At 45.0% G+C, this 16889-nt stretch overlaps 1 protein-coding gene across 2 annotated transcripts in view; it reads right to left on the minus strand.

The window, feature by feature from the left end:
- Positions 1–871: 871 nt before the first annotated feature.
- Positions 872–16889, minus strand: part of LOC121587288 (atrial natriuretic peptide receptor 3-like) — a 74180-nt gene continuing 58162 nt past the window's right edge. The window contains exons 4-8 of one of the 2 annotated variants that reach the window (XM_041904201.2): positions 10251–10386; positions 5447–5541; positions 4850–4970; positions 3781–3865; positions 872–1225 (exon numbers count right to left, since the gene is read on the minus strand). In XM_041904201.2, the coding sequence (XP_041760135.1) occupies positions 1114–1225; positions 3781–3865; positions 4850–4970; positions 5447–5541; positions 10251–10386 (549 nt within the window). In that variant the 3' untranslated portion in view covers positions 872–1113. Of the gene's footprint in view, positions 1226–3780; positions 3869–4849; positions 4971–5446; positions 5542–10250; positions 10387–16889 lie in introns of both variants that reach the window. The other variant, XM_041904200.2, reaches the window with a different exon arrangement.

Raw genomic sequence — 16889 nt, forward strand, 5'->3', positions numbered from 1 at the left:
GCGGGCCATTCCCCTGGTTTCTGCTCCAACCGCAGTTGGAACTAACCCGGGTTCATCTCATCAACCAGCTAATTATTAGAATCAGGTGTGCTAGATTAGGGTTGGAGCGAAAACGGCAGCTCTCGGGGAAGAGGGTTGGAGAGAACTGCCATAGACTGCTCTCTCTGCTACCGCACGGCAAGTGGTACCGATGCACCAAGTCTGGAACCAACAGGACCCTGAACAGCTTCTACCCCCAAGCCATAAGACTGCCAAACAAAACTGCTAAATAGCTCATCAAATCTGATCTGACATGTTATCTCTGATCTGACATGTTATCTCTGATCTGACCTGTTTATCAACCCCTGTTATCTCTGATCTGACATGTTATCTCTGATCTGACATGTTATCTCTGATCTGACCTGTTATCTCTGATCTGACCTGTTATCTCTGATCTGACCTGTTTATCAACCCCTGTTATCTCTGATCTGACATGTTATCTCTGATCTGACCTGTTATCTCTGATCTGACCTGTTATCTCTGATCTGACCTGTTATCTATGATCTGACCTGTTATCTCTGATCTGACCTGTTATCTCTGATCTGACATGTTATCGCTGATCTGACCTGTTATCTCTGATCTGACCTGTTACAGGCTTATGGATCCCTGTTATCTCTGGTGTTACTGTAGCCCTGTACTGGAGTGCAAATGCTTTTTACACGGTTAAAAACTGCTCGCACTGTTTGTTATAAAAACAGGTGAAAACAAAATGTTATACTATTAACGTCTTCTGTACTGGCCCTCTTAAGGGGAGAAGACACCTATATATATATATATATATATATATATATATATATATATATATATATATATATATATTTGAACAGAGATGAAAGTGGTGCAGCTGTGTGATTGGAACTTTCCTGAGTTTATGAAAGTCAAAAACTTTAAAAGAGAAAATGTAAAACGCAAATAAATGACAGTATGTCTTTCTTGAAATAGCATGACTGCTCTGACAGCCGTGGACAGTGTGTAGAGTCTCTGGTCATCATTCCCATGATGCTTCCTTCCGCGCTACGCTGCTTCCCTGGAACGGGAACGTCAGGAGCAACGGATGGTAACCATGGTGATGCTCTACGCGGCCGAGAAGTTCGATCTGATAGAATCTTCTCGTAACTGACGATGCTTCCCGATGTCACATTCCTCCCTCGCCGTGCGCCTCTGAATGGTTATCCTGTAGTTCTTCCTGTTAGGAACCAAACAAGACAAAAATACTTTGAGAAGGGTTTGAATTGTCTGTCTTCTCCTTTAGACCAGGTCAGTAATTGTGCACAGATTCTTGTTTACAGTGAAATGGCAGAGGGGCCTCCTATAGTCTGGGGCTTACGCTTTTCCTACTAGATCAGCCCTGTAGTAGGAAACCACTAGATCAGCCCTGTAGTCGGAAACCACTAGATCAGCCCTGTAGTCGGAAACCAACATCCACTCTTACTAGATCAGCCCTGTAGTAGGAAACCACTAGATCAGCCCTGTAGTCGGAAACCAACATCCACTCTTACTAGATCAGCCCTGTATTAGGAAACCACTAGATCAGCCCTGTAGTAGGAAACCACTAGATCAGCCCTGTAGTAGGAAACCACTAGATCAGCCCTGTATTAGGAAACCACTAGATCAGCCCTGTATTAGGAAACCACTAGATCAGCCCTGTAGTAGGAAACCAACATCCACTCTTACTAGATCAGCCCTGTATTAGGAAACCACTAGATCAGCCCTGTAGTCGGAAACCAACATCCACTCTTACTAGATCAGCCCTGTATTAGGAAACCACTAGATCAGCCCTGTAGTCGGAAACCAACATCCACTCTTACTAGATCAGCCCTGAAATCGGAAACCACTAGATCAGCCCTGTAGTCGGAAACCAACATCCACTCTTACTAGATCAGCCCTGTATTAGGAAACCAACATCCACTCTTACTAGATCAGCCCTGTAGTAGGAAACCACTAGATCAGCCCTGTATTAGGAAACCACTAGATCAGCCCTGTATTAGGAAACCACTAGATCAGCCCTGTAGTCGGAAACCACTAGATCAGCCCTGTAGTAGGAAACCACTAGATCAGCCCTGTATTAGGAAACCAACATCCACTCTTACTAGATCAGCCCTGTATTAGGAAACCACTAGATCAGCCCTGTAGTCGGAAACCACTAGATCAGCCCTGTAGTAGGAAACCACTAGATCAGCCCTGTAGTCGGAAACCACTAGATCAGCCCTGTAGTCGGAAACCACTAGATCAGCCCTGTATTAGGAAACCACTAGATCAGCCCTGTAGTAGGAAACCAACATCCACTCTTACTAGATCAGCCCTGTAGTAGGAAACCACTAGATCAGCCCTGTAGTCGGAAACCAACATCCACTCTTACTAGATCAGCCCTGTATTAGGAAACCACTAGATCAGCCCTGTAGTCGGAAACCAACATCCACTCTTACTAGATCAGCCCTGTAGTAGGAAACCACTAGATCAGCCCTGTAGTCGGAAACCAACATCCACTCTTACTAGATCAGCCCTGTAGTCGGAAACCACTAGATCAGCCCTGTAGTCGGAAACCACTAGATCAGCCCTGTATTAGGAAACCACTAGATCAGCCCTGTAGTCGGAAACCAACATCCACTCTTACTAGATCAGCCCTGTATTAGGAAACCACTAGATCAGCCCTGTAGTCGGAAACCAACATCCACTCTTACTAGATCAGCCCTGAATTTGGAAACCACTAGATCAGCCCTGTAGTCGGAAACCAACATCCACTCTTACTAGATCAGCCCTGTATTAGGAAACCAACATCCACTCTTACTAGATCAGCCCTGTATTAGGAAACCACTAGATCAGCCCTGTATTAGGAAACCACTAGATCAGCCCTGTATTAGGAAACCACTAGATCAGCCCTGTAGTAGGAAACCACTAGATCAGCCCTGTATTAGGAAACCAACATCCACTCTTACTAGATCAGCCCTGTATTAGGAAACCACTAGATCAGCCCTGTAGTCGGAAACCACTAGATCAGCCCTGTATTAGGAAACCACTAGATCAGCCCTGTATTAGGAAACCACTAGATCAGCCCTGTAGTCGGAAACCACTAGATCAGCCCTGTAGTAGGAAACCACTAGATCAGCCCTGTAGTCGGAAACCACTAGATCAGCCCTGTAGTCGGAAACCACTAGATCAGCCCTGTAGTCGGAAACCACTAGATCAGCCCTGTAGTCGGAAACCACTAGATCAGCCCTGTAGTCGGAAACCACTAGATCAGCCCTGTATTAGGAAACCACTAGATCAGCCCTGTATTAGGAAACCACTAGATCAGCCCTGTAGTCGGAAACCACTAGATCAGCCCTGTAGTCGGAAACCACTAGATCAGCCCTGTATTAGGAAACCACTAGATCAGCCCTGTAGTCGGAAACCACTAGATCAGCCCTGTAGTCGGAAACCACTAGATCAGCCCTGTAGTCGGAAACCACTAGATCAGCCCTGTAGTCGGAAACCACTAGATCAGCCCTGTAGTCGGAAACCACTAGATCAGCCCTGTATTAGGAAACCACTAGATCAGCCCTGTATTAGGAAACCACTAGATCAGCCCTGTAGTCGGAAACCACTAGATCAGCCCTGTAGTCGGAAACCACTAGATCAGCCCTGTATTAGGAAACCACTAGATCAGCCCTGTATTAGGAAACCAACATCCACTCCTACCAACTGAGCCACACAGACAGTACTGAACATTATCTGTATTTTTTCAGCAAAGTGCTGTTTTACCTGATGAAGTAGAAGGCCATGAGCAGTGCTGTCCCCAGCAGGGCTCCCACTATGATCCCAGTAACAGCAGATACTCCTAGTCCACCTGCTTGGAGAGGCAGAGGGAGGCTATTAGTAAGGGCTAACTGCACCTCTGCTATACACCTGTGTTACAACAGTATATCAACCAATGTGTTCAATATTTATGTTAATAGATTTTAGGTCTGTATCAAAATCAGACGCTATATGTCCATTGTTTAGATGAATGGAATGTTCCTGTCCTGTATATTTGACTGTGATATGTGGTTGTCTCACCTAGCTATCTTAAGATGAATGCGCTAACTGTAAGTCTAGATACGAGCATCTGCTAAATGATTAATGTAAAATGTAAATGTTTTACATACAGATCTCATATTACTGTATAGATTAATTTTTTTCATTCTTTAAATATTGATGTCACAAATGTATCATTTGTACTGTCCCTTATTAAAAATGTAGTTATTTGGTACGTTTGACTGTGTTTGACTGTGTACCTAGCAGTACTACTTATTTCTCTGAGAGTGAGGTGGATATATAGCAGTTTGCAAGAAAAACATGATTATTTGTCTCTCTGAAATGAAAGATTTCAAACAAATACATGTCTGTCGTTGAACAACCCCATGCCATGACTAGAGAGTAAAAAAACAAAACAATTTATTTGAAAACTTTCAAACAATAAAAGCAAATTTACCAACATTTCTGAAAATTGATATATAGCTTTTTGGAAATGAATTCTTCATATATTCTTTCAAAATATGATATGAATACATTTATTTTAATGATGGTACCTGTCAATGATTTTAGAGGTCGGTATAATGATGATTTAAATCTGATCACAATGTGTCTTTTAATCGTCTACACCCGTCTAATAATGTGGGCACGATCAGAAAACAAGATCAGAACAAAGGGTGCATTTAAGGGGCAGGTATAAACAGGAGCGACAAAGATGGAGAAGAGGAGCAGTAGAGATCAGGTCTGTGTTTGTTGGTGTGTGTTTGTTGGTGGAGACAGATAGAACAGACAATATTAGAGATCATTAGAGATAATTTACATGATTTGTCTGGCAGGTCTGTGTGGGAGGCTCTATGTAGTCCTCTCAGGGTGAAATGGTCAGGATTGAACCCCGGAAGCATCTGGAAACTCTCCTTCACACCGTGATAGTTACACACCGTCTGGGAACAAACAGCTGTCAATCTCAAATAGGACCCACAGATTGAGAAGTTGTGCAAAAAAAAAGGTCAACTAGGAGGAGAAGGGGGATTTTTGACAAGCCAAATAGCATTACATGGAAGTTGTACAGTCCGTTATGAACATAATTTATAAGGGGCCATTTGAAAAGCCGACTGGCATTCTATATGACTTATACAGTCCCATTGAGAAAGATTTTTGCCATCGAAAAAAAAACATCTGATCACTAATGATGCTAGAGGTTACAGGATTAGGTTGGATGTTATCTGATGGCTTTCTTCATACATCATAGGTGTAGAGTACGAGTGCTGACACAGGGTCAGTTTGCTTTTTAGATTATAATGAATAAGATCACACAGACGGGGGGGACCCGATCCTAGTTAATATCACTCCTACTCTGAGATGCTTTATGAATAAGGACCCTGATAAAGGAGGGTTGGTGTTAGGGTCCTGTTCTTACCTCATAGGTGCCTGCCTTGGTGTTGGTCATGCTCATCACAGAGAAGTCTCCGTATCTGTCTCCGTTGAAGTCCATAGACACCTGGCCTGCGATGCCTAGCCCCAGCAACCAGAGGACCAGCGGCATGCAAAGAATGGCAGAAATAATTAGCTACAAGAGCCCAACATTCCAAGGAAAACAGAGAGCGGAGAGCAGAGTAGAGGAATTCCGTCCCCCGGCCAATATAACAGGAAATCCCATCTCTCCTCCCACCGCTTGTGTTGGCAGGCCATCCACGAATTGTAATTTCATCCCCACGGCTGTGTTCCCAAATTGTTGGCATTTTTTAACATTTTCTTTATTTTAACAAGAAAATATGACCCTGTTCTTGACGATTCCTGCTGAACAAAACATTGTTACTTCACGTTGAGAGCTGGCAATGTGTTGGCTTGGATTTTTAACCAGTTTGGCGAGGGGACATCCGTTCTGTAACTGGACTCTAATCATTGCAGATGAAAGGTTTTGCACTCTGACTCATCCCACTCCTATTAAGACTTTAACTGAGTTATCTGGAGGAGATATTGTGGAACTGGATTGGTCTGTCGCCATTCTGTCTGTTGGATGTAAGCCTACATACTGCTGTAAGCCTACATACTGCTGTAAGCCTACATACTGCTGTAAGCCTACATACTGCTGTAAGCCTACCCCACAGCTGTAAGCCTACATACTGCTGTAAGCCTACATACTGCTGTAAGCCTACCCCACAGCTGTAAGCCTACCCCACAGCTGTAAGCCTACATACTGCTGTAAGCCTACACACTGCTGTAAGCCTACATACTGCTGTAAGCCTACATACTGCTGTAAGCCTACACACTGCTGTAAGCCTACATACTGCTGTAAGCCTACATACTGCTGTAAGCCTACATACTGCTGTAAGCCTACATACTGCTGTAAGCCTACATACTGCTGTAAGCCTACATACTGTTGTAAGCCTACATACTGCTGTAAGCCTACATACTGCTGTAAGCCTACCCCACTGCTGTAAGCCTACATACTGCTGTAAGCCTGATATCTCCAGGAGTGATAAGTATACTTTTTTTTGTGTCTTTATCTGTTGTGGTCTAGTCCCGTCTTGTTGCTAGCTAGGGCCGTCTACTTTAAGTGCTGCCTGTCTTCCCAGTGGCCTACTTGGTGTGTGAACCGCTGACTGCTCATCACCTTGCAGATAGTTGTTGACACATCAACCAGGATCAAAGGGGGCGGGGCAATTTATGACTTGTTTTGGTAATCAGTGGCTGTAATGGAGGGGGAGTGGTTTCAGCAATTAGTACAGGGACGTGTGCTCTCCACCTCTGCTAGGTGGAATTAGCAATTAGCAATTAGCAATTAGTGTTAGTTCTTCAGTTTCCATGGTTTCTCAGCGGCAGCTGTAAGCGGCGGTCGTGTCAGTGGCACAAAACCCAGACCGTAGTCAAAACAAAGACGGTCCTGGCGAGTTGTTCGACAAAGGAAAGAGAGGAAGGCTCTCTGACTTGACTATCTTACCTAGTTATTTACAGATGATCTCATTTTGATCTTTTGTAGCTTTGTATGTGTTTTCTATACCTGTTGTCTCCTCTCCCCTTGGCTACGACCCTTCTAATTTAGTGTACCCAGCGCGCACAACCCCATGTGGAATTCCTGGTCTCTGGCAGCGTTTGGAACTGCCGATCTGTGGTCTGCCTTCGATTCATTTCTTTCCGAACTCTCACTTTCCCATCCTTGCCTCTTTTGACCTCACCTTTTCCCGGTCCCCCTCCAGCTCACAAGGCAATACGCTTGACCTCATCTTTACTAGAGGCTGTTCACCTACTAATTTCACTGCAACCCCCCTCCATGTCTCTGATCACTACTTCGTTTCCTTTTCTCTCGATCTCTCCTCCAACCCTAACCACTCAGCTCCTACCCAGATGGTCATGCGCCGTCACAATCTTCACTTGCTCTCACCTTCTACTCTCTCCTCTTCTATCCTATCATCTCTCCCTTCTGCTAAATCCTTCTCCCTCCTGTCTCTTGATTCTGCCTCTTCGACCCTCCTATCCTCCCTTTCCACATCCTCGCACTGTCCCCTTTCCCCCCGGCCGACTCGGCCCTCCCCTCCTGCTCCGTGGCTGAGTGACTCATTGCAGGCAGCTGAGCGGAAATGGAGTTAAACTAAACTTCCGGGGGACCTATCATCGTTTCACTCCCTCCTCTCTACCTTCTCTTCCTCTGTATCCGCTGCTAAAGCCACTTTCTACCACTCTAAATGTCAAGCTTCTGCCTCTAAACCTAGGAAACTCTTTTCCAACTTCTCCTCCCTCCTTAATCCTCCCCCCCTCCTCCCTCTCTGCGAACAACTTTGTCAACCACTTTGGAAAAAAGGTTGACGACATCCGCTCCTCATTCACTCAGCCTATTGAGTCCACTGGTCTCACTCACACAGAACTACCATACACCTTGACCTCTTTCTCCCCTCTCTCTCCAGATGACATCCTGTGACTAGTGAGGTCTGGCCGCCTGACAACCTGCCCACTCGACCCCATCCCCTCCACCCTTCTCCAGACCATCTCTGGAGACCTTCTCCCATTCCTCACTTCCCTCATCAACTCATCTCTGACCACTGGCTGCGTCCCCTCTGACGTAAAAATGGCTAAGTTGCTCCCCTCCTCAATAAACCAACACTCGACTAATCTGACGTCAAAAACTATAGACCTGTATCCCTTCTTTATTTTCTTTCCAAAACACTTGAGCGTGCTGTCTGTGATCAACTTTCTCGCTATCTCTCTCAGAATGATCTTCTTGACCCTAACCATTCAGGCTTCAAGACAGATCACTCAACCGAGACTGCTCTTCTCTGTGTCACAGAGGCTGTCCGCACTGCCAAAGCTGACTCTCTCTCCTCTGTTCTCATCCTCCTAGATCTATTCGCTGCCTTTGACACCGTGAACCATCAGATCCTCCTCTCCACCCTCTCAGGGCTGTGCGTCTCAGGCTCTGCACACTCTTGGATAGCATCCTACCTGGCAGGCCGCTCCTACCAGGTGACGTGGAGAGGATCTGTGTCTGCACCACGTACTCTCCCTACTGGTGTCCCCCAGGGCTCGGTTCTAGGCCCTCTCCTCTTCTCATATCCTCACATGGTCTCTCCTATCATTGCTATGCGGATGACACTCAACAACTTTTATCCTTCACCCCTTCTGACACTCAGGTGGCGACACGCATCTCTGTATGCCTGGCAGATATCTCAATTTGGATGTCGGCCCACCATCTCAAGCTCAACCTCGACAAGACAGAGCTGTTCTTCCTCCCGGGGAAGGCCTGCCCGCTCAAATACCTCTCCATCACGGCTGACAACTCCGCAGTGTCGCCCTCCCAGAGTGCAAAGAACCTTGGCGTGACCCTGGACAACACCCTGTCGTTCTCTGCAAATATCAAAGCAGTGACTCGCTCCTGCAGGTTCATTCTCTACAACATCCGTAGAGTACGACCCTACCTCACACAGGAAGCAGCGCAGGTCCTAATCCAGGCACTTGTCATCTCCCGGCTGGATTACTGCAACTCTCTGTTGGCTGGGCTCCTCGCTTGTGCCATCAAACCCCTGCAACTTATCCAAAACGCTGCAGCCCGCCTGGTTTTCAACATTTCCCAAGTTCTCTCATGTCACACTGCTCCTCCGCACACTCCACTGGCTTCCAGTCGAAGCTCACATCCACTACAAGACCATGGTGCTTGCCTACAGAGCAGCAAGAGGAACTGCCCCTCCCTAACCTTCAGGCTACGCTCAAACCCTACACCCCAACCCGAGCACTCCGTTCTGCCACCTCAGGTCTCTTGGCCCTCCCACCCATAAGCTCTTCTCTGTCCTGGCACCCCAATGGTGGAACCAGCTTCCCCCTGAAGCTAGGACAGCAGAATCCCTGCCCATCTTCCCGAAAGCACCTGAAACCCTACCTCTTCCAATAGTATCTTAAATAATCCCCCCCATTAAAAAGCACTTGCACTTGGCCTTTCTGGTTAACAGCTGTTGGAGGTCTGGCTCTAGGGCTTTGTGGGGTGTAGATGGTGACCTGTTGGTCTGGCACTTGGCCTTTCTGGTTAACAGCTCAGGACAAAGCTACACTGCACTGCACTGCGCTAGCTGTGCTGAACGCCATAGCCTTTTGTAATTGATAGTGATATCAATAATGCTATCAATTTCCTTCTACAGCCATTAAAAAGGAGTGGAGAATGCCAGCAGCTCAACTCGGTTGACAACATTGGCCTAATTAAGGGTGATGAATGGTCCAGCTGGGAGCCAGAACAACTCAAGGAGACGTTCAGACAGAATCTATGCTGAGCTCCAGTCTTAGATCTAAGCTTCAGATCATGCTCCAACAGTCTTACAGTCTTTGTCAAACGATCCACACCTCAGTAGAAATGTCCTCAGAGGACATACATATGATGAAACAGCGAGAGGAGAGAGAGTGGAGGACATAGTAAGGGATGTCATTATTTAGGAACTTTTGTAATTGTTACTGTTATTTTTTGTATTGTTTATTTCACTTTTGTTTATTATCTATTTCACTTGATTTGGCAATGTAAACATTCCTATGCCAATAAAGCCCTAAAATTGAATTGAAATTGAAACTGAATTGAGAGATCGAGAGGGAAAGAGATAAGGAAGATGTTTAATAATGACCAGAGGGTTTAATAATGACCAGAGGGTTTAATAATGACCAGAGGGTTTAATAATGACTAGAGAGGAAGATAAGGAAGATGTTTAACCAGAGGGTTTAATAATGACCAGAGGGTTTAGTTTTTTTACCTTGAAATGTTCTGTTCCACATGCGGTAGGTGATCTCTGCTCCGTCCTTCTTGGTGAGGCCGTTCCTGATGGCTTCGTGCAGCGCCAGAGCGTACAGCAGCAATGCATCATGGAATCCCTCCATGAACATGTTGATCTGGAAGAAAACAACAGGAAAACAGGGATTCATCACCTGATCTCCTCCTGGCATACTGTATCACAGGCCCTCCTGCAGTTAGTCGTTGGGATCTCTGGCCTTGAAAACCTTTAAAATGGTGAACGAGGACAAAAAATTATCTTAGATGCTTCCCTCTGTGAAGGCCACTGACAACAAAAAAAATGGACAATTTCTATGTTCATATGACATTCCACTGGTGCGCCTTCGAAAATAACAATGCATTTGCAGAAAATACCTCATCCCTACTGTAAAATCTAGTGGTGGATCTTTGACGTTATGGGGCTATTTTGCTTCCACTGGTCCTGGGGCCTTGTTAAGGTCAACGGCATCATGAACTTTACATTTACATTTCAGCCAAAAACCTTGGTTGCCTCTGCCAGCAAGACAATAACCCCAAGCACAAATCAAAATCCACAAAGAAATGGTTCATTGACCACAATATCAACATTTTGCAATGGCCCTCAGTCTCTGGACTAAAACCTGTGATTTAAATTGAAGAGGGCAGTCCATAAGCGCTGATGAAGGATACCAAGGATCTGGAAAGGATTCTGTATGGAATAAGATCTACAATCTACAATCTCATAAAACATTCTAGAAAAAGGCTCAGTGTCGTTATCCTCGCAAGGGGAGAGTGCTGGAGTATTGATAACATGGGATCCAGTGATTTTGACCCCTATCTTTTAAGATGTTTATTTTTATTGACCAAAATAAAACACTTCATGACCAAAAGTACGTGGACACCTGCTCGTCGAACATTTCATTCCAAAATCATGGGCATTAATATAGAGTTGGTCCCCCCTTTGCTGCTATAACAGCCTCCACTCTTCTGGGAAGGCTTTCCACTAGATGCTGGATTATTGCTGCGGGGACTTGCTTCTATTCAGCCACAAGAGCATTAGTGAGGTCAGGCACTGATGTTGGGCAATTAGGCCAGGCTCGCAGTCGGCGTTCCAATTCATCCCAAAGGTGTTCTATGGGGTTGAGGTCAGGGCTCTGTGCAGGCCAGTCAAGTTCTTCCACATCGATCTCGACAAACCATTTCTGTATGGACCTCGCTTTGTGCACGGGGGCATTGTCATGCTGAAACAGGAAAGGGCCTTCCCCAAACTGTTGCCACAAAGTTGGAAGCACAGAATCGTCTAGAATGTCATTGTATGCTGTAGCGTTAAGATTTCCCTTCACCGGAACTAAGGGGGCCTAGCCCGAACCATGAAAAACAGCCCCAGACCATTATTCCTCCTCAACCAAACTTTACAGTTGCCACTGTGCATTGGGGCAGGTAACGTTCTCCTGGCGTCCGCCAAACCCAGATTAGTCCGTCGGACTGCCAGATGGTGAAGCGGGATTCGCGAGCTTTACATCCCTCCTGCCGACTCTTGGCATTGCGCATGGTGATCTTAGGCTTGTGCGGGGCTGTACAGAAGCTCCCAATGAACAGTTCTTGTGCTGAGTGTTGAGTGTAGTGAGTGTTGAGTGTAGTGAGTGCTGAGTGTAGTGAGTGTTGAGTGTAGTGTGTTGAGTGTAGTGAGTGCTGAGTGTAGTGAGTGTTGAGTGTAGTGAGTGTTGAGTGTAGTGAGTGCTGAGTGTAGTGAGTGTTGAGTGTAGTGAGTGTTGAGTGTAGTGAGTGTTGAGTGTAGTGAGTGTTGAGTGTAGTGGGTGTTGAGTGTAGTGAGTGTTGAGTGTAGTGAGTGTTGAGTGTAGTGAGTGTTGAGTGTAGTGAGTGTTGCAACCGAGGACAGACAGTTTTTACGCGCTACTCGGTTCAGCACTCAGCGGTCCCGTTCTTCTGTGCTTGTGTGGCCTGCAACTCCGCAGACGTTTTCACTTCACAGTAACAGTTGACCGGGGCAGCTCTAGCAGGGCAGGAATTTGACGAACTGACCTGTTGGAAAGGTGGCATCCTATGACGGTGCCACGTTGAAAGTCACTGAGCTCTTCAGTAAGGCCATTCTACTGCCAATGTTTGTCTATGGAGATTGCATGGCTGTGTGCTCGATTTTATACACCTGTCAGCAACGGGTGTGGCTGAAATAGCCGAATCCACTAATTTGAAGGTGTGTCCACATATTATTATCTATGCATAGTCACTTCACCCCTACCTACATGCACAAATTACCTGGACTAACCTGTACCCCCGCACATTGACTCGGTACCGGTACCCCCTGTATATAGCCTCGTTATTGTTATTTTATTGTGTTATTTTTTTGTGTTAAAACAAATTAATACATCTTAACTCTATTTCTTGAACTGCATTGTTGGTTAAGGGCTTGAAAGTAAGCATTTCACTCTAAGGTCTACAACTGTTGTATTCGGCGCATGTGACAAATAAAATTAGATTTGATTAGATTTGATTTGGGGAGCTTCTCCCATTCTTCTCTGCAGATCCTCTCAAGCTCTGTCAGGTTGGATGGGGAGCGTCGCTGCACAGCTATTTTCAGGTCTCTCCAGAGCTGTGTGAATGGAATATGAATGACAGTCATCCAATATGCTGTAATAGAAATAAGGCCATGTTCCTAAATAATTATATCGTCCTCCCTCATCTTAAACGGCACCGACCGCCACTGAAACCTAGGCTCATATATTTTGCTTCAGAATGGATCACGTCAGCATTTTGTTTCTGCAAAAAATATTCTATAATAATCTTAGCTCTATACTTGGGTATTTTTTGGGGAAATGTGCAATTCCTTTATTGAAACGATTTGACCATATATTTGGAAGGAGGAAAGTACGTTTTAAGGCTTGTGTTGTCAGCATTGAGAAAGAAAAGCGGTCTCTGAGATATGAAAGCCCTCTGTACGTAGTACCAGCCTCGGTATCAGCCTCCCCCCCAAAAATTTTTATTTATTTTTTCTCTCCTTCCTCCCCCGCCAGGGCTGCAGCTCGAGTTCCAAATAATAAATCATATATTGTTTTTAAAAAAGCTGGTTGTTAACTATATCAGCCAGTTCCCTGCCGCTGTGGGGCTGATGATAGGCTGCTGAAGGTGACATCATCTTGGCTGGTACTGAGTTCCCCCTGAGCAGCAGTCCTCTGCAGCGCACAGATTACTTCCTGTTTAGATTGGGCAGTGGATAGATAGATTAGAGAAGACATGGAATGGAACAATGATCCCAATCAGAACATTATCAACCAATTAGTGTTAGTCTTAACATTATTCCACAGCGCTCAGGGCACCACAGGCAGCACGCAGGTGATTGGCTAGTCGGCCGAGCAGAGATCATTGTGGAGAACGTTCCTACCGAGAAGAGTTCAGTTCAGTGATGGTTGATTGTTAAGTTTTTTTTGGAATGAGGAAAGCGACGACAGGTAAGAGTAAATAGGTGTTGTAATTGTGCAGCCCATCCGTCCAATGGAAATCAGTCAGACTGAGAAAACGTTCGGACCAAGATGCGTTCAGTTAGTGGTTGATGATCATTTGTTTCTTGTGAGGAAGCTAAGACACCTATTGTGGCCTACAGTAAATGAGTGTTGTTTTGTTTAGAGACTGAGTGGAACCCTGATCACTGCTATGGAAAACTGATTGTTACAGTGCCTTCGGAAAGTATTCAGACCCCTTGACCTTTTACACATTTTGTTACGTTACAGCCTTATTCTAAAATTGATTTTACACACAATACCCCATAATGACAAAGCGAAAAAACAGGTTTTTTGAAATGTTTGCAAATGTATTAAAAACAAAAAACAGAAATACCTTATTTACATAAGTATTCAGACCCTTTGCTATGAGACTCGAAATTGAGCTCAGGTGCATCCTGTTTCCATTGATCATCCTTGAGATGTTTCTACAACTTGATTGGAGTCCACCTGTGGTAAATTCAATTGATTGGACATGATTTGGAAAGGCACACACCTGTCTATATAAGGTCCCACAGTTGACAGTACATGTCAGAGCAAAAAAACCAAACCATGAGGTCGAAGGAATTGTCCGTAGAGCTCCGAGACAGGATTGGGTCGAGGCACAGATCTGGACCACATGGAGCGGTGCTTGTTGATGTGCCCCATTAGAACAGGTCTTCTACAGGATATCAGGATTACTCAATGACTCACTGTGTCTAAGTGGAAGGGAAAACATTTCAAGATTTCTGTTGGTTTCATGGTTTCCTGTGAAAACAAATATGGGCCAAATTGTTTGTTTAGCAAGAGACTGAGTGTGGACCGACTCATTATTTACAGTATCTGGTAGTTTAGGCTGTAAATTGCCGGTGAACAGATGATTTTCTGTGTGGTATTATGATTGTTATGGTAAACAGATAGAGGTTTGTTTACACCAGGACAAAACAGGGTCAAGTGGTCCCATATACATCTGGGATCTGGAATTATTGGACCCCTTGATAAAGATGAGCAGAAATGACTGTATAAAATACACTCAGAGGTCCTCTAGAACCTTCCAGAAGGTCTGACAGAAGCTCCAGAGAACCTTCCAGAAGGACAACCATCTCTGCAGCACAGGTTTTTAGAAATGTTAGCAAATTTATAAAACAAAACAAAACAGAAATACCTTATTTACATAAGTATTCAGACCTTTTAGCTATGAGACTCGAGGCACAGATCTGGGGAAGGGTACCAAAACATTTCTGCAGCATTGAAGATCCCCAAGAACACATTGCCCTCCATCATTCTTAAATTGAAGAAGTTTGGAACAACCAAGACTCTACCTAGAGCTGGCCGCCCGGGAAAACTAAGCAATCTGGGGAGAAGGGCCTTGGTCAGGGAGGTGACCAAGAACCCGATGGTCACTCTGACAGAGCTCCAGAGTTCCTCTTTGGAGATGGGAGAACCTTCCAGAAGGACAACCATCTCTGCAGCACTCCACCAATCAGGCCTTTATGGTAGAATGGCCAGATGGAAGCCACTCCTCAGTAAAAGGCACATGACAGCTCGCTTGGAGTTTGCCAAAAGGCACCTGAAGGACTCTCAGACCATGAGAAACAAGATTATCTTGTCTGATGAAACCAAGATTGAATTATTTGGCCTGAATGCCAAGTGTCACGTCTGGAAGAAACCAGACACCGCTCATCACCTGGCCAATACCATTCCTACGGTGAAGCACGGTGGTGGCAGCATCATGCTGCGGCAGAGACTGGGAGACTCGTCAGGATCGAGGGAAAGATGAATGGAGCAAAGTACAGAGAGATCCTTGATGAAAACCTGCTCCAGAGCGCTCAGGACCTCAGACTGGGGCGAAGGTTCACCTTCCAACAGGACAATGACCCTAAGTACACAACCAAGACAACGCAGGTGTGACTTCAGGACAAGTCTCTGAATGTCCTTGAGTGGCCCAGCCAGAGCCCAGACTTGAACCCACTACATGATACTCAAATTTTCCCTACACCCATCATGAGGTTGCTTCAACATAGCCTACGAATAAAAGTTTACAACGTAGGTGCACAGGTCGAGAGAGAAGGTGACAGACAGTGACACATTCAATACCACCTTGCACACTCTTGCCTGCATCTAGCTGATCTATTGTGTAATCAATTAATCCAAACAGTTGTAAACAAGAGTTTCTATTGGACAAATTCAATTAATTTGCTTCCGTTTAAAAAACATTTTCCAACAGAATCGGAAGAATAAATGCACCCCTGATCACACGCAAACACAGTTCACTTTCATAGCAGCCACATAAAAAACAGCATCATCACTTTGCTCACTGTATAATTCCTTCTCGCATCTTCCCTTCGCTTGTGGACTTCAGTGCACAACACATCAGGTATCTGTGCCCAGGCGAAAAAACCTTTTCAAGCCAAACCTTCATATCATAACCGCTAACCGCTACACACAACCTACAGTTGAACTAACATAACCGCTACATACAGCCTACATCGTTGTCACCATATTAGATGAAGTCATAGTCAACATAGCTACTAGAACTAACGCGTTAGTAAACACGCTACAATCATGCAGTACAATCAGCAAGCAGTTTAGTAGTTACACCGGTGGCAATAAATGAATAAAAACTAAATATTACCTTAACTTCCTCATGCTGCAAGAGATCTGAAAGGTTGGAGGGCGTCCTCCGGAAGTTGTCATAATTACTGTGTAGGTCTATGGAAGTGGGTGAGAACCATGAGCCTCCTAGGTTTTGCATTGAAGTCAACGTACCCAGAGGAGGACGGAAGCTAGCTGTCCTCCGGCTACACCATGGTGCTACCTTACAGAGCGCTGTTGTAGACCTTGACAGTGTGTTTTAATCAATTATTTGGTGACGTGAATATACTTAGTACAGTTTTATCTAAAAAATGATAACTTTTTTTAATGTTTCACCATTTTTATGAAATTCACTGAGGAGGATGGTCCTCCCCTTCCTCCTCTGAGGAGCCTCCACTGGTTAACATACAGAGGGCTGCTCCCGTATGATAGACCTTAAATCCTATGCATGTTACATAAGTAGGTACTGCTGATCGTAAGGCTACATTGTTACATACAAAAGTTCATAGTACTGTTGTAGGAACTGTTAAGGTTAATGTTCTTGAGGTTACAGT

This window comes from Coregonus clupeaformis, unplaced genomic scaffold, assembly GCF_020615455.1.
Source record: "Coregonus clupeaformis isolate EN_2021a unplaced genomic scaffold, ASM2061545v1 scaf0002, whole genome shotgun sequence".
NCBI classification, from domain to species: domain Eukaryota; kingdom Metazoa; phylum Chordata; class Actinopteri; order Salmoniformes; family Salmonidae; genus Coregonus; species Coregonus clupeaformis.